Genomic DNA, 18526 nt, shown 5'->3' with positions numbered 1-18526 from the left:
AAGCAAGAACACAGGTTGGATAAATTGCCACGTTTGGTGTAACAAGGAAGGGTGAAGGGTGAAGTTGAAATTGGAGCTGACAGTAACAACAGCATGCTGTTCAGTAGGTTTTCATCCCACCCTTTTTGTCTTCTCTGTTTAAGCCAGGAATCTCCTTGGCAAGCGCTGCTCTTGCCCTGTTTTTGTGTGAGAGCCACCACAACGGGGCCACGAGCGAGGCAGTGCTGAGAGCTGATGATGGCAAGTAGCACCCGGATCCCCGAGGGGAGCGGGGCGATGAGCCTCATCAGTCTTGGTCCCTCGCACAGCTTCCATTAGGGTCTCCTCGGTACGATTTCTGAGCATTAATTGCCAGAAAAATACTTCTCAGACACCTGCTGAGTTCCCTCCAAAAGTCGGCCCGGCCCGGGCCGGCCGGGGGCTAAGGCAGAGGCCGCGTTGCCTCCCACCCAGCCCCGGGGCCCGCCTCACGGGAGGGGGGGAAACAACGGGAGGGGGAAGCCGCGGTCGAAACCCCCCGGCCCCGCTGGGCGCCGCCTCATGGCCCCCGGCCCGGCACCGACAGCTGCGAGGGCCCCGGCGCCGCCTCGGCACCGCCAGGGGTCGCGCCAGGCCCGGGGCTGAGTCTAAGCCCGGCGCCATCGCGCTGGAGCCGGGCCGGGGGCTGAGGCGCGGCATGGGGGGAGCCGTGAGGAAGGGCAAGGCGGTGCGGCAGGCGCCCGGAGGCTGCCCGGAGGGAAGGCGCCCGGCAGGTAGGGGGGTTTGCCGCTGGGGGGTGGGGGCTGAATCGCCGGGGTTGCGGTGAGCTTGGGGTGGCGAGCGGCTGACAACGCACCTGTGGGGGTGTTTGTGTGCTGCAGAGCCCCGCCGGAGTGAAAAAGCACTCGGGGTGCAGTGCTTGGGTGGGCATCTGCTGCCCGAGGGGTGTTTTCGGTTCTGCTGAGTGCCTGGGAGAGGGGCTTGTCTGGAAAGCCCGTCTTACGTTTTCGGTGATTGAAGAGCACTAAAACGAAAGCACCTTGGCAGCCTTCAGGTAACACACAACGTTTTAAGGCTTATTTTGCAGAATGGAAATCGTTAGTGGCTTGGCAAAGAAAGAGTAGAGGTGCCTGTGCAAGGCAGGAGCTTTAAAACACTTTAAAACTCTTGAAAAAGGCTTATTGTTGTGGCTGCATATTGCTTAGTAACTTCCAGTTATACAAACATAAAGTTAAAGGCATGGCATTGGGAGTGCTGGATGGTCTTTCACCCTGACAGGAAAGACAAAAAAAGAACATTTTCAAGCATTTGTCAAAAGCATCCAGTTGTCCCTGTACTTTCAGGGTGATGCAGCTCCCTGAGAGCACTTCGGGTTAACACTCAGTAGTTACCCCATTAGGGAAGGTTCCTCACCTAATGCTGCCACTACCTCGTTCCTATTAAGAGTAGAAATGCCCATTTAAGCTTTAAATCACATACCAAAAGCTAGGCAGGTATGGTAACACTGAGTTTGGGGCAGAAAAAAATAGCTATTTAGTTGTATCCAACCCTCTGGCCAACTGTGTATCTGCTGACACAAGCTCAGAAAGGAAGCCTGCATCTTAATGAGCTATTTCAACCTTGTGAATCTGAGTCATTTAGGCTAACCTGACTTAAAAGAACATATTGTTTGGCCTTGAATTTATATGCTCCGCTGTATCTTGGTTTTTCAGTGGAAGACATGACTATTCCCTGCTACCCGTTCTACAATGTTGGGAGTATATTAACGTAATTCTCCAGTAAAGTTGCATTAAACTGTGATGTTAATCTTTATATTTCAGCATCTAGGTAGCTTTGCTTCTGGGATGGTCACATACTAGTGGATTATTCTGTCAAGCCCAATGAAGAAGCAAGTCACATTTTTTAACATCCGTCAAGGACAAGAGATGAGGGGAGTTGTGGGTGGTGTTAAAAGAGGTTAAGTAGAAGATTAAAAACAAATAATTACGGAAATGCAAATAGTGATGTGTAATTTACTTGAAAACTGAAACATAATTCAAATAAGCTAGTTACTCATTGTTTAAATGCCTCTGAAACAGGGACTATCTTAAATTAACTTTCTACAGTTAGTCATACCAGGGAGTAGATTAGTTTTGATTATTTATTTATATATATATTTTTACCTCTACTTACATCTCTCAGACAAGGTGCATTTAAACTTATGTGTCCTCTTGGTAGCTGGAGGAAGAAATCTGGTCATTCCTAGCTTTAAGAATTTCTTAATTACTTTCTGGATCTTTTCCCACCTTTCCACCATTTCAGTAATGGGAATAATAAATGCAGAGTTTCAAATTGACTGAAAGATCAAAAATGGTGTTTAACAAAACCAAAAAGTAGTACGCCAGTAATGAGTGAAACTGGCAAGGAAAATGATGGCTATCATAGGAAAAAGTAAAAATTCTAAGATAAAATGCGCATATATATTTTGCGTAACGTAGCTATTAAAAACATTCTCTTGTCCTTAGCTTGTGCTTTTAAAAAGGTTATCCTACGATCCTCAGATAGTATTTGGTTTAGTTACCAGTTGCATTTCAAATAAGCAGTATTTATGACGCACTTTGTGGGTGTAAAGGTATGAAAATTGGAAATAACTCAGAAGATAATGCTTTTCCTGACTTCTTGTTAATTTATCTCCACACAAGTTAGCTTTTTGTGTTATTAAACAGACATTTTATTGAAAAAGGAATCATGAGAAATATCAAAAATGACACTCAAGTTGCACATCTCAGAATTAAGATATCCTGACTTGCAGCTTTTGCCTTATAAAATATGCTGAAATATACTGTAGGTTTCTGCAGGGCTTCTCAAGTGCTGTTTCTCCCCCCCAGCCCAGATCCTCAGGCTAGATGAATTTTATGAGTGGCTGTGTTTTCAATTCAGTTTGACCTGCATGTAAGTTGAAGTTGTCCAGCTCCTTTCAGGACTGGGCACTTGGGACACAGCACATACCCCCTGGTGGACCTGGAAAGGTCTAGTAGACTTGGAGTGAGGTTTGGGTTGGATTCTAGCAAGTGAATTAACAAAGTGTTGTTCAAATCGTTGCTGCTCGTTTCTGGTGCTAATATGAGAGGTCCTAGCTCTGTGCTGGGCTACCAACACTGGTGGTTATTGAGTTGCACCGACATTCACATGTGGTGAACACGTGAGTAATGAGGCCCCAATTTTTTAAAAATTATTTCTGTAGTATTTCCTGCAAATGTTTGACCATATAATTTGCCTGTGAACTGCTCAGGTGTAACAATAACAAATGTGTCATCGCACCCTTTGTGGAGCAGACCTGGCTCCTGGAGGTGACATCATGGTTGTCCATGCTCTTCCTTCTCCTCTTTTCCACAGTTATGGCACCCCCTTGATTTCCACTGTGACTGGGAGCAGTGTTTGTCCCTCATGATGTACTGTACTGGTCCCTTTACTCCAGGCCATTGGTATGGTTTCTCTGTTTCCAAGACTTTTTTGGAGAGCAGTGGTGGTTTGTTCCTGTCTGAAGGCTGTTCCTGCATTAAGCCTATCTTGGACGTCCCTTGGTAGGATGTTTTGCTATCTGTTTGGCTGTGCTTGCAGAAAGCAAACCAAGTACCAGATGAAATAATGCCTTATGGCTTAATTCAGTATGTTGAATTGGTAACTTAATCTCCTTCTTCCATTGATTGAAAGTGAGTGAACTTTACACCTGCTGTCTCCTGAGAAAATGCTTTGATGCCTCCTATATTTTTGCTATCTGCCTGTTGAATAGACGCATGGCAGTGACATAAAGCTACACCAGGGGAGGTTCAGCCTGGACACTGGGACAAATCTCCTAACTGTGAGGGTGGTCAAGCACTGGGTCAGGCTTCTTACTGAGGTGGCCAGCGTTCAAGAGGCATATGGACAATGCCCACAATAATATGCTTTAACTTTTGGCTTGCCCTGAAGTGGTCAGGCAGTTGGACTTGATGATCTTTCTAGGTCCCTTCCAACTGAACTGTTCAATTCTAGTGCAGCTGCCTTCCAGTCCATAGCACCTGGACTTAGGTATTTCATGAGAAATTCTTTTTCAGGTCTTGTTTTTCTCATTCATACTTTCCAATAACCTCATTTTTTAACATGGTGTCACATCACATGTCTTCCTGAAAAAGCCGTCCTTTGACTTGTCAAGCCATACCTGATGTTTTCTCTCTTTCCTCACCTTCAACTTGGCTTACTTTCTGTTTTTCTTCTAAAAAGCTCACAGCAGCTGCTTTCTTTAGCTTATTTTCATTGCTGTTTGTACTCTCAATGTCTCGTACTGTTGATGCTGTAGTCAGACTTATCTGTGTTAAACCCTGTGTGACCCCTGTTATTGTTGGCTGCCCCAACGCTATCTACCCAGCACTTCTATTTGCATACTTTTCTTTTTTAAGGTGTGCTTCCTCCTTTTGTATTTGTATCTCCTGCAATGAGAATCTTAAGGTAGTGTCTGCAGATAAGATTTTGTCTCCCTTCTAATGGTGCGTGTCCTTTTCTTCCCCTGGTGCTATTACTTGGCGTGGGATAGAAAACAATAGGAGCCTATTCTAGCATAGTCCCGAGCTTTTCTTTAAGAATGTGCTAATGCATTGTAGTGCAATTTAAAGCAGTAAACCAAGATATCTTCTTACTTCATCTTCTGCAGTAGCAAACTTGCCTGTTTTGCTTGTTGACTGAGCTGCTCAGAGAAGAAGGCATCGTTTGGCACCGCCGCCCCCCTGTGTGTTCTGGCACTGCGTTCCCACTGTGGCGGTAAGGAAGCTCTCTACTTCCTCAACTCCACCACTGTTTGCACAGCCTGACACAAAGCAAGCACGCTTGTGTGCGTTGTTTCTCGCTTCACGAAAGTGAGCTGTTTGTTGTTTTCCGCCCATCCTTCACAACCATTTCCAGTCAGGTCTTTGTTGGAATCTGCATGCGGCAGGTTGGTGGTGGGTTGTAGTAGTTACGTTGCAGGAAGGGTTTGAGGGCAATGATCTGCTGGGTTATGCTGTTTTCTTCAGCTCGTAGAAATGCAATGTCATTGTTCGCTGGGCTGCTACAAGCAGGAATAAATTGTTCCACCCAAGTTCTTCTGTTTTTCAAGGACGAGAAACGTTGATTACTCTGGGTTAAAAACAAGTGCTTCTTTCCTCCTGTTACAAGCCCTGGTCAGATTAAAAACAAGTATGTCAGGCATCCAAACAAAGCACCCAAATGCTTTTCACAGTGTAATAACTGCCTTAAACTTTTTGCACGTTCTAGGAGATCATCTGCAAAACCTTTGTGTTTCCTCTAGCCTTGCTCATTATTAATATTGACTTGTTTGGCAGAAAGAATGATTCTGGGTGGAACCTTTTTCTTAATTTCTTGATGTTTTACATGACTCAGACGCAACCCTAATTACAAAGAGATGTGTGGGGCTGGATAAATGGTTTTAACTGTGGTAGAGACAGTAAAGGCACGGCTGGTGGCAGTAAGGTCTAATGAACAGCAGAGTACCAGGAGATCCTGTTCCCAGCCCTGCTGAGTGCTCACCCTGCTGAGTTTCACCTCCCAGTGCCTCAGGTGCCACAGTTGTTAAAGTGTGGCTGGTGGTACTTCCTCCTCTAGCATCAGAGTATTAATCACAGTTTGTAGTGGCCACAGGAATTTCCAGAAAAAAAAAAAAAATCAGGAAGCTCAGCTTTTGCAGGTCATCCCAAATGAAGGGTGAGCACAGCAAGAATGATACACCTACAGGTAGTCATACCAGAAATCAGCTTCCTTTATTTTGATTTGGATTACTCACTGCATTATACTACCAAGGGTAAATCCAAAAGCAGCAGGGACTTTTGATGGGAATAGGCAAAACTTCATGTTAAAAGTTACTGGTACTCTCAGGTGATTATTTCCATGGAGACTGCATATAAAGCTTTATATGGGATGTTAAAAGTTTTACTAAAGTTCCAAAGCCAGAGAAGCTTTATCCTAAGTTTTTCATAACCTATTTATTTTAGTTCACAGTGAAATAACATGGAATAAAATGAAAAATGGAAGTGTTCAAAGATACCTAATTAATTAAGCATTGCTTGCTTTTTTACTAAGGAAGAGAGAGTCTGAAGTTTACCTCTGGTGAACGTATACAGCTTGTTCTGTTTCAGGCAGTAGTTCATACTGTAGATGCTCTAGAAATATTTGAGGTTAGCATGTGATGTTATGCTCACAGAAAACATCCCTATTAATGCTAATTAGAGCAACCTCACTAAATCCTATATGGTTCACTGTAAACAGTTACATAAGAAGACTTTCTAAGACAAGTAGCAATCAGTGGTCTTATATTGCCAAAGGCTTTGGTAGTGTGAGAGCTATTAGGGAAGTCTGTGTGAAAATCTGGATCTTGTTGGAGTGGGCTGTCAAGTTCCTCAATATTTATGGTAAAAACATGCTTCAAGACTTTTCATCACAAGCCATGGAGTATGATGCTGTCCCTGCTGAAATCAGTAAAGCAAAATAGTTTGTCGTATTAGAGTTGGACTTTGTGGCACTGCTGCATGGATGCTTAGAAAAAATAGAAGGAAAATAAATAACTGGAAGAAGGAGTTACTTCTTTTGCTAGGAATTGAGGCCAGTTTCAGAAGCCCTTTTGCACACTGTCAGGATGGGACAGATAATGGCCTGGAGTGCCTGGTTGTGTGCAGGCTGAGTAGGACATATTTTGGTTTTGAGCTTCTTGCCCTACATTAGCAACTCTTCTTGTTCTTGGATGCAAAGTTGGTGCCTTGCAGTCTTCTCACAATACAAGGCTGACCCATCCTGAGTCAAAAGCAGACTGAAGGATTTTGCTCGGTTGGTCCCCAGATGCTCATTAGAAAACTGAGCTGAAAGGAGTGAATCTTGTCACTTAGGGCCTTCATTCGAGCAAGAGTTTCTGAAGGGCCATAGTGGGCTTTGAATCAGACTCAGAGAGAAGTCACTTGAAAATGTCTTTTGTGTGCTGTGGCATTCATCATTCCTCTGTCAGGGTTTCTTCTTTGTCTTGTCTTGGTTTTATAATTCTTGCTTTGCTAGGTAGAGGTTTGTTTAAAAATTCTGAGTACACTTCTATTGTTCTTTGAGAAAACAGCTACGAAGCATTCCATCATTTCCTATCTTGTTCTTAGGTTAATTGCATTTAATTTGCTGGGGATAATTATATTTTTTTCTCCTATTGCTTGGAACTTAAGTTGAAAAACACTCAGAAGAAAATTTGTTTATACATGATTTTTCCACTTACAAAAATGCTTTTAAATGCCTTTTTTTTGGCCCAGATAGCTGTGATAAAAAAGAATTTATGCTTTCATGAAGTACATCTGTGTTCTGGGATAACCCTATGGCCCTTCATCATTAACAGAAATCCGTGCCAAAGTAGAGCCCCCCCAGTTTCTGTTAATGTAGCTGTTTCAACCAAGTGCAAAGTTGCATTATTCCTCGTTATGTCTTGATGTTGTTCCCAGTCAACCTATGCTTTACTTATGTATGGAAGAAGTCTCATGCTCTTAGGTATAAAAAGTGGATTAGGAATTGAAACTAAATTAGCAATTGAAACTAAAGCGCTTTACAACAGCATACTGAATAGATATAAACCATAACAGAGCACAGAAAACTTCAGATTTCTTAAGAGAACATGCTTTGCTCTTTCATTTGTAAGTCTTGAAGCTTGGTGGGTTTTGGTTTTGACAGGGAGTCAGAATCCAACTATGTATGAAATGCCCTGTTCACATTTGTTCTTGAATTCAGGAGGTTTAGGGCAATGAGTGTCGAAAAGGGCTTCAGAGGGCCAGGTGACACATCCCAGTCTTTTGGTGAAGTTAAGGCTGGCTTGGATCTACGCTCTTTTGTATCAATAGTCAGTAATTGCAAGGAAAACTGTAATTACTTAACTTGCACCAATGGGATTAAGGATTTACTGGTGTGACATGGAGAGAGCATAAAGCCAAGCTAATTCTAAAGCCAAGAAAACCTGTGCATCTGCTTTCTGGAGAGATGTTTCCTATGAGAACCATTGCAAACACACAAAAACCTTTGGGGCATTTCAACAATATGTCAAGTCACTGCTATTTTCTAGGCTTCCACATATGGTGCTGCTTTGTGCCATGTGAAGAATGCACGCGTGGGAAGCTGGCAGATAAGAGAACAGACCTGTGATCCAGGGAGAAAAGGATGGAAGCCTGCCATGGGCAGGGATGTCACCCCCTAGATCAGGTTGCCCAGGACCTCATCCAACCTGGTTGAACAGTTCCAGGGATGGGGCATCCACAGCTTCCCTGGGCAGCCTGTGCCAGTGCCTCACCACCCCCTGAGTGAAGAATTTCCTCCTCACCTCTCATCTAAATCTCCCCTTTTAGTTAAAAACTGTTCCCCCTTGTCGTTTCACTACCTGTTCATGTAAAAAGTTGTTTTCCATCTTTTTTTATAAGTCCACTTTAAATACTAACGGTTGCAATGAGGTCTCCCCAGAGCCCTCTTTTCTCCAGCTCTCTCAGCTTGTGGCCCTCCTCTGGACCTGCTCTAACAGCCCCACATCCTTCTCGTGCTGGGGGCCCCAGACGTGGATGCAGTGCTCCAGACAGGAGCTCAGAGGGGGACGATCCCCTCCCTCCACCTGCTGGCCACTCCTCTGTGTTGCAAGCTTCTGCTGGTGCGCGTGCGTGTGAAAGCAGTTTGCTTCATCTTCTGGGTTTTGATTTGTTAATATTTGACGTTCAGGAGGAAGAGCAAAGATCTTATCTAGCAGTGTAATTTCTGTGCAGTGATGACTCGTGGTGTTTTACGCATCTTTAAGGACAAGTAGCCAATTGCAGAGAGAAGGCTAGAGGTGTACTAGGGCGTAGCATATATCCTGGTCCTGTGTGTAGGCAGCAGGATTCAAGGCTCGCATACACCAGCCTTCAGTAGTAGCACTCGCTCACTCAGTGCTCACTTCTGATTAACAGTGCTCGTCAGTGGGCGCTGAATTCTGTGTGTATAAATGATGTCAGGTTGGTTTGTCTTAACGTTAGTGACTTAGTGTGGGATCAGACTTTGGCTGTGTACAGGTGGGGAGGCAAATGTACCCCTAAGCTATCTTTAAACTTCCTCTGATGGGGCAGCCAAGTGCTGAATCAGCTCTTGGAAGGAATGAGAATAGCCACAGGGCTGCTGGTTTACCCTGTCAAAGGTAACGGTGGTTTTTGGCCAGGATCACTAGAGCACAGCACGCGCAGTCCTTATCTTAGCAAGCCCTGACACTTCTACACCAGCCAGCTCAGTTACTTCTGGCTAGCTGCAAGGCTGCTCTGTGTCTCTGGCACCGTAAAAAAAAAAAAAGAAAAAAAAAAAGTGAGGTAGGTTGAGGGTCTAACTTATACCACTGCCTCATCAAAGTACAGTTTCTACTTACCATTTTTTAAATTTCTCATCCCCTGGTCCTGCATCTCTTGAAAGTATGGGTGCATTGTGGCTCCTCTGGGGTAAAGCCAGTTTAAGAGGTTTTCATCCTTTCCTGCCTTCTGTCCCTTGTTTCTGTTCCGTCATAGTTTCACTAGTTCAGCTGATTGCAGGGCAGCCTTTCAGCATGGATTTGTGATACAATCCAGGCTGGAGGCATGCATATTTTAAAGGTTTGGGTTTTTGATATAATCTGGATCATGTAATGGCTCCGTTGCCCATCACTTCCAAATATTTGAGCTTGTGCAACTGGGGAGGTAGTGACCTGTGCTGCAAGGGCAGAAATGAGCAGAGAGAAGGAAAAGCTGAAACTTTCTCCACCTACAAAGCTAACTTGAGCAAAAGGTAAATCTTCATTGTCGTATGAAACATCCTGCATTCCTCAGCTGCCTGGGGATAAGACTTTAAAGCAAGCCACATGACTGTTCATAAGCATTACAAAATTAGAGGCATCTTCTACACTACTGAAGACAGCTATTTTTTAATTACATGATTTTGTAAAAAATTTTGCGAAGTTCCTTCTCGTTAATAATGGCTTCTGTGTGACATACAGAATCCAGCTAAATCACCACATACTTCTGCCTTGAAGCACCTCAGGCTACTTCACGGTGAGCAGTTGCAAGGCCCGGGCTTTCTGCTTAGCCCCGCGTCCTGCCTGCGCAGCTGGTGAACGCTTCTGCAGAATAAGGCAATTCTTATCCTGAAGTATTTCTGCTCACGAAGCGGGTCTGGGTTGTTCTGTAGGGCTTGTCAGGTTCCTCTGTGGTCAAGGCCTTCTGAAACCAATCGTGCCTTTCTTCACCCCCCACCAGGAGTTACACAAGTCTAAAGTTCAGAGGCCAGGCCTCGGTACCAGCGTGAACTTTGGTTCATGAGGAAGTTCTCTCCCAGTAAGGATATGGGTTTAAAATACCACAGTTGTTCGTTCTTGATCTGCACAAGAAGTGGCAGTGAGGCCTAGCATGGTCTGTGTCAGAAATTTATTCAGGTAAATGCCAGAAGGGCGGTTTCTTGGCGGATTTAACGACCCGCTGAGCCAGCCTAGCAGTTCTGCTGCCGCCAGTGAGAGAAATCTTGCTGCCTCCTCTTCCTCTGCTCAGTGTGGACGTGCTGGCTCCCTTGTACTGTCTGTGGCACTTGGGGAATCCTTCTCCGAGCAGAAGGAGTCTGACCAAAAACCACCCATGTTTTCTTTTCTCCAGGGCTAGTGCATTCGTTTAGCTCATGTAAGGGTCTGTTGGCTGCCAGAGCTGGTGCCAAGCATGCGGACAGAGTATGGAGGCAGGAAGGGGAATAAAAACAGCATGGTGGACGAGAGTAGGCTTAGACCCAAGAAGGCTTATCCCCTTCCAAAGCAGTGCCTTGGTGCCTCAGTTCACCCCACGTCAGGGAGCACTTGGCAGGCAGCAGGTGTAGTGGGTTTATGTGACAAGGTTTTGGTAGCAGGGGGCCATAGGGGTGGCTTCTGTGAGAAGGATCTAGAAGCTGCCCCATGTTTGGTAAGGGCCCCACTGCTGACCAGAACTGAGCCAATAAGTGATGTTGTTTGCGCCTCTGTGAGAGCAGATTTAAGACAGGGAAAAAAACGCTGCGCCACACAGCAGCTGGGAGAGTGAGAGGAGTGAGGAACAGCCTTGCAGGTGCCAAGGTCAGTGAAGAAGGAGGGGGAGAGGTGCTCCAGGCACCGGAGCAGAAGTCCCCTGCGGCCTGTGGTGAGGACCATGGTGAAGCAGGCTGTCCCCCTGCAGCCCATGGAGTACCACGGTGGAGCAGGGTTCCACGCTGCAGCCCGTGGAGGAGACCACGGTGGAGCAGGTGGCCCTGCACCGACGGAGACTGCGGCCTGTGGAAGACCCCTGCCGGAGCAGATTCCGGGCCGGACCTGCAGCCCGTGGAGAGGAGACCACGCAGGAGCAGGTGACCTGGCAGGAGCTGCTGCCTGTGGGGGACCCAGGTTGGAGCAGTTTGCTCCCGAGGGATGGACCCCGTGGTACGGACCCATATCTGGAGCAGTTCTTGAAGAGCTGCTGCCTGTGGGAAGCCCACGCTGGATCAGTTCAGCAAGGACTGCATCCCGTGGGAGGGACCCCACAGCACAGGGGACGAGAGTGACTAAGAAGGAGCGGCAGAGAAGAATTTCTATAGACTGACCATAGCCCCCGTTCCCCTGCGCCGCTCGGGGGGAGGAGGTGGAAGAGGGTGGATGGGGGGGGGAAGGTGCTTTTGGTTTCTTTCCTTTGTTTCTCACCTCTCTAGCTCATTCGTAATAGGCAATAAATCTTACTATCTCCCTATGCTGAGTCTGTTTTGCCCATCACAATAATTACTGCACGATCTCCTCGTCCTTATCTCAACCCTTGAGCCCCTTTTATCATATTTTCTCCCTGTTCCTCTTTGAGGAGGGGGAGTGAGAGAGCGGTTGTGGTGGAGCTCGGTCACCCACCCGAGCGAAACCATCACAGCAGGGGAGGTGGCGGGCAGCAGCCACCACCTGGACTGGGCCTAACGAAAGCCAAAGAGTGGCAGTGGGGGGCTGGAGCCTCACTGGATCTTCCTGAGGTAGCCACAAACTGCTGCAGGTTTGCTGAAGTCCGTGCTGATGCTGGCCAGCAAAAAGAATAATCCCATGTGTTGCATATCTCAGATTTGTCCAGAGCAGCTCACTGACCCAGGTGGTGTTGAGCAATCTCAGTCTGAGAAATGGTATCTGCTGATCGATTTCTGGAAGGCATCGATTCACCACCAATGGCTGTTATAATTGTTGTTAATGGATGGACTTTTCTGGGGAACAAGCACATGATGCAAAAGCATTTTTTGCTTTGTCATTCTGTCTGTGGCAAATTGCCCGGGCCAACAAGGGAGAGGCCCCTAGCAGTAACAACCTGCAGACAAAAGTCTTTCAAGTTTCTGCCAGAGGTTACGGTTGCCTTTGGGTTTTGGGGCTCTTGCTAAAGCTGTGAACCGCTAGCAGAGATCTGCCTGAAGATAGAGGTGCTTATATAAATGTCTGTGTTGTCTAACTAGTAGGCTTTTATCTGATTTAAGATACAATTTTACATGAGCATTCCTGAGGCTGTTCAGACTTGCAGGAAAAAAACTACAAGGCTTCAGTTGCTTTAGGTACCCTCAGGACTGTAGCGTTGATAATATATTGAAGAAAAATTCCTCAGATGGTGACCAGTGTTCAAACCTGTGTTTTTGCTTTTCCCAGGTGTGTCTGTGTGTATATGCAGACATGAATTCCTGGGTTCTTTCCCCAGGCTAGAATAGGCCAAGAATTATCCATTGTTAATATTGCTATTAACTCCTGTGTAATGACTCAGATCTTTAAACCCCTTTGTCAACATCAGTCGAGTACTCTTCCTGACACCTTTGTGAGATAGAGGGATTTTATCACCAAGCTGCAGAAAGGAAAACCAAGGCAGCAAGCTTAGAAACCAGTTTTCAGTGAGTGCCTTCTTGTGTTTGTGTGCGTCTGGGTGAACGCTCTTCAGATTTGCAGGCTCCCTGCCCAAGGAATGTATACATGCTCAATGTGGCTGTTTGTCTAACTATGTGCACGTGTCAGAGTTTGTTAATTAATGATGGTTGTGCAGTGCGAAGGATGTATGTGATTAAGCACAAACAAGTCTGTACTGACCCATTTGTTGGAAATGAAGGTTAACATAACTCAGAGTTACGTATAGGGAGGCAGAGCTGATAGTGGCTTCCAGTCATGTATCAGATTTATTTTTTTTTTGCCATGCACTGCCAAATGAAGTATCACCATGTGTAGAGATGTTATTTTTTTCATGCTGCTAATATTTTACCTTTTCTGTAGGATATCCTTATCAGTTATGACCAGTGAGCAGGCACAGATCTTTGCTAGACTTTTGAAAATGGTTATTTAGAGGATTTCAAAGGAGGAGCAAACTCTGTAAGGCAGAAAAATTATTTGGAGGGGAAAGAAAGGGGCTGGGGGGGGAGGGGGCGCAGAAAAGCAATTATATCATTAAATTTATTTCAGAGAAGTTTCCACAGGAACTAATTGAAAGAGCAAAATCAGAACTTCTAATTCACTTTAAAACATTTAGGCTGAAAAAAAATAATAGCACAACAGCATTAAAAAGTTACTTTCCGAGTAAGAAAAGTAGAAATCACCATTTTGCTTTTAAACTGAAGTTTCAGGCTCAGCCACAGCAGACCGTATTTCCTTGCTTTGTTTCAGGCATCTGGTCAGATTGGCAAAACGTCCCGGAATCCCAGCCAGTTCTCGTATGGGATTTTTATTAAAGACAAAAATATAGCAAGTCATCCTAACGTTGCAAATGACTCATCAGTTGCCTTAGGAAACACTCCCCTGAGACAGGCGTGCTGCTGATGAGGAAGTGATGAAGCCGCCAAGGCCACTCCCCCAGACAATTTCGCTTCAGGAGCACAACCTACATAAAGGGCGCCACTCCAGACACTACATTGTTTTATCCTTTATTCCACAGAGGGTGCACAGAAGCTGCAAGAAGTGCAGTGCGAAGTAACCACAGAGACTTCGCAGCCAGGTGTTTTTGTGCAAGAGAAGCAAATAGGAGGTCATGAGAAAACTTTGAAGGTAGGGGGACATGCATTTTAAACTCTGTAATTTAGTTTTGACGTGGAAAAATAAGAAGACTGTAGACTTTTTAAAAAAGTACAGTTCTTGGGAGAAGAAAGGAAGAGATCCATTCTCAGTATGGGGTCACAGTCCTGATTGATGGTCAGGAACAAACTTCCCCCTTAAATGGGAAGCAAAGCTTGTCAATATCCTGGCTGGTTTAGAGCGGAGTTCTAGGAGATGGTTTCAGCAGGGAAGGTTATAATCTGCTAAGCGTGATCTAAGCTTTTAGTATGTTTTCATCAAGAGCTAATGAAAAATGAGCCAAACGATAGGTTTGTTCCATTGAAAGGAAACATAAAAACAAAGCTAATGGTTCCACCATCAATGGAATAAAAGCTGAAGCTTCTTAATCCACATGTAAAAATACAAAGCGTTTTTCCAAAAAGGAAAAGAAAAAAAAATGGCATGATTATAATCAGTGATCTAAGCAAAATCCATGCGTAGATATTGTAGATTCTTTAGAATTTACATCTGTACACATCGTGAAGATGCAATTCTTGGTAGTTGGGTCTGATGACTGCGTGGGAGGTAAGTTTGAGTCTACCCTTAAGCTTCACACCGTCCTGTTGTCGCTGAGCAAACAAGAAGGCATACTTCAGAAATGAACAACGTGCTTTCTCTTGTTCTGTGTCCCTAAATAAGAATAAAGTGAAACTGCATATCATAATGCAATACATGCTCCTTTTCAGTCTTTCTGTTTGCAGTAGGAAGTTTGGCTTATGACTGTTAGAAAAATAGAAAAAAGGAGAACTGAGTGCAGACAAGATTCAGTGGTAGGGTTTTATATTGGTGTGGCAGAGCGGGAAGAGAAGAGGAAGGAAGACAAGGTATTTTTGGATGTTTTCACAGCAACGACAGATGTCTTCTAGGTTTTGTTTCTACTAATATCATGCTGCCAAGGGTTATGAAAGACTAATATGAATGTAACTTTCTACAGGCAGAAGTAGAGTCTGAATTTTTGCTGAAATTGCTGTGTGGTCTGGTGGAGTGACAGGGATTTTTTGTCACTAATACAGATGCATTGGCACCAGTTATGCTTGGAGAGAGGGACTAATCTAACCTCAGAGGAAGGCAGTTGTAGAATGGCTTGAGCACAAAGGAAAGCTTAATGCCAGACAAAATTTAGACGAGAAGAGAGGGAAAATGTGTCTGTTTTCTTGTATTCTGTTTACCATGGCAGAAACACTTGAATAAAAGTGACCAGATTTGTAAAGTGATGTAGTGAGGTTTCTTTACTTTTTTTTTTTTTTAAGTCTTAGAAGTTTTATCATGTGTTTAGCTGATACTCAATAATTTGTATCAGTTGAGGCATCTTGTGTTTACTCACTCCAAATCTTGTTGGGCATTTTGAGAGGCATTGAGAATTTTCCCAGCAGCTTGAAGGACGTGAGGGTCTGAAGTCCTTATTCATTGGAACTCCACAACTTGAGTACAAAGAGTCATTTTAGAAAAAATATATGAAGATTAATGTAATGTTCTTTGTGACACACAGCTGTCAGAATGCATTTTAGGACTTAGGTGGTTATTTTTCTGTGGTAGTAGTCATCTGATCCAAAACAAAACAAAACCTCTCATGAAACTTTAGTGATCACATGTGATCTGTTTGATTCCAAAGTTAGCTAAACAAGTCATGTTAAAAAAAAAAAAAGTCGTTTTCAGAAAGTATTTTCCTCACTCATTTCTGTTAATTCAGTTGGTAAGGCTGGTAATTGCAGATTGTCATGGTGTTGTATATTGTTGTATTTTCCTACTCATACATGCAGCAGGAGGGGGAAAAAACTAATTAGGGAAGTCCAAGGCAGATGAAAAGAATAAAATAAATCCATAGAATGCCTGTGTCAGCAGGTAAGCATCTCATCCTGGTGCCCACAGTATGAGGAGGCACTGGAGTTGTGGTGGTGCAGAAGACAAAGCTCTGCAAGGAAACCCAGGTCTCCAAAGAGCAAGGAAATTCATAGTTCGGATTGACAACTCCAACAACGAATTAAGAAGATGAAGATTAAAAAAGCTAATTTAGAGCAGAGCTGAGAAAATACAGATGCACTTACATTCCCATATCACAATATTTGCTGATGAAAATGCTCATTTTTGAGCACCATAGGTAATGTTTCAATATTCTCTAATCCTTTTTGCTTTCTCTGTTCAGGCACATAAAGAAGGCAATCCTCAGAAACTGCTGGAAATGAACGGGCATACAGCAGTGCCCCATTCCTACGACTATGACCTCATTGTCATCGGTGGGGGCTCGGGTGGTCTGGCTGCTGCCAAGGTATGGGACAGAAAATACAGATTTATACTTGCCTTTTAAGTGGGTGGCTGACATCCTCAACATCTTGGATCTGAATATCTTTAACACTTGTAGGGGCATAATATTTCTGCCTGTTCAGCAGGAGTTCTTTTGAAGTTACCTCCAGGTTAAAGACAGTCTCATCCATATCATAGGTATAGAATACAATATTATTTTCCATATGTTTGGAAGCAGAAAAACATAAAAAACGTCATGGTAGACATTTCAATGGAGTGAAACTTGGTTCTTCTGTATGCCCACTGATCAGAGATAATGCTGTTAGAAACCAGTAGGTAGACATCTTAACAGTGGGAGAGTGCACAGCTGTGGTGGATTGCAACATGCAGGATGTCTGTAATCTATTTTGGTAGTTTGCTGCTTGCCCGTCAATAAGGCACTGTTGTCGTGAAAGATAAGATCTATAAAAATTCAGAGGACCTGGAAAGAGAAGTTTTCAGGGTCTAGGGGTGCTTAATACAAAAGAGTAAAAGAGACTTACAGGAATGCAAAACCGGCTTGGTGTAATGAAAAGCCATCTGTTGAAATTTCCATAAGGAGGCTGCTTTGCTTTGCTGTATGCGTATGCGAGGTTGTGAGACTGTAGCTGTGATGATTATTGCATCATTTCTCAGCTGTGGGATGGAAAAGGTGTATGGCCAGAGAGATAAATTACCTTATTCAGCATATAAATATTCAGCATATAAAGTATATTGCCTCTTAGTGTGTACTCATGTGATTGTGGAGCAAAGGATGGTAGATCAATAAAGTCAACATCGCTATCAGTGCTAATGTGTGTATTTCAAAACAGCTTCGTTAGGTTGAAATGAAGCTGTTTTATGTGTGTAGGCTTCTGACTAATACTTAGCTTATTTAATATGTTTAGTGCTTTAAGAATCAAAACAAATCAAGAACAACAAAAAGCAACCATATAGCTCTTGTACCAAATTCTGGATATCTACGGCAATTTAACTAGGTTGATTAAATGTGTGTTTTTCATTATAACACATGCAATTTTGTGTGAACAACTTCCCTTTCCTCTCCATATGGTGCTCAGAACTTTTTATTTTGGAGCCTTGTCTCCACAGTGAGTGCCAGTGCTGCCAAGCTGACTCTGAGAAGCTCAACCACAGACCCAGATCAGCACTGCCAGGCCACCACTACCAGTTCACAGAGAGCAGCTCCAGCCCTAAGCAACCGTGTGTTCACGCAGCATTGCACTAAATCCAGCAAGGTCTGAAAGCCTACAGGGCAAGTTTTGCTAGTGTGGGCTTATCACCGTGCAGAAGTGGTTATATCTGTTTGTGATCTCTATTGAGGTGGCAGTACAGTGCAGTGCTCTATTATGTGAACATGTAGCAGAGTGTAAGCTTGAGAATTGTGTGTTCTGGTTAGACAGCTAATGCCAGTAATGCTCTTTCAAACTGCTGTTTGAAAGAGTTGTTGTTGTAAGGAAGCATTAATAACACGTCTTAATCCCTAAGCACCTTTCTGAGAAACTTTATCAAAGGTGCTACTAATGCATAGAAGTGAGCCTCTTGGCCAACCTTGATCTTTAATTGGAAGCAGAAATCTCATACGTTAACATTTTCCTAAGGTGTCTACAGCCTAAGTTGTTTGAAATATGATTTGTGTTTTGCATGAAATAAGATGCATTTAAAATTGAAATTTTGATTGTCAACTATTTGGATTAACAAGTCTTACTAGTAATCTAATGCTGAAAGCTGTCCAACTCCCAACTCCTCCCAAACCAAACCCAAGGCCTTAGGGTAATATCCTGTGCCTATAGTTGCTATTACATGTCTGAGAATTCATCATGTGATGCAGCACAGTTGTGGTTATTCAAAGGACCAAAGCTATTTTGCTGCATCTCATGGAGGAATCTTTTGTTTCTCAGTTCTGTAGTGCTGAAGTGTTTTTCTCTGGTACCACTTATTGCCACAGATTTTTGCCTTTCTCTTAAAAGCACAAAGGGAATATTGGAGTCAGTATAGAAATTCCAGTCCTCAGAATCATGCACACACATTGCTTCTAGATTTGCTAATGAAACTTCTCAGGGGAATTACCATAAAATAAATCATTGCTTTTCCAGAATGGATGACATCTGCGCATCCTGAAAGTCAAGTCAGCTTACCGCATGTTGACTAGGGTGAAGAGCAAGAGCTGATCCTGACAACTGCATA

The 18526-nt window shown here is 43.9% G+C and overlaps 1 protein-coding gene across 5 annotated transcripts in view; it reads left to right on the top strand.

The window, feature by feature from the left end:
* The first annotated feature begins 599 nt into the window (after nt 1-599).
* TXNRD1 (thioredoxin reductase 1) overlaps nt 600-18526 on the top strand; it is a 38893-nt gene continuing 20966 nt past the window's right edge. Inside the window, exons 1-3 of one of the 5 annotated variants that reach the window (XM_035341471.1) lie at nt 600-752; nt 13905-14014; nt 16206-16328. In XM_035341471.1, coding sequence (XP_035197362.1) covers nt 677-752; nt 13905-14014; nt 16206-16328 — 309 coding nt within the window. In that variant the 5' untranslated portion in view covers nt 600-676. Of the gene's footprint in view, nt 753-10832; nt 10840-13235; nt 13346-13904; nt 14015-16205; nt 16329-18526 lie in introns of those variants that run through there. The other 4 variants (XM_035341499.1, XM_035341490.1, XM_035341510.1 and 1 more) reach the window with 4 other exon arrangements.

This window comes from Oxyura jamaicensis, chromosome 1 (assembly GCF_011077185.1).
Source record: "Oxyura jamaicensis isolate SHBP4307 breed ruddy duck chromosome 1, BPBGC_Ojam_1.0, whole genome shotgun sequence".
Taxonomy (NCBI): Eukaryota; Metazoa; Chordata; class Aves; order Anseriformes; family Anatidae; genus Oxyura; species Oxyura jamaicensis.
Note: the sequence above shows the minus strand (reverse complement) of the source record. Positions and strands in the feature narration are given on the sequence as shown.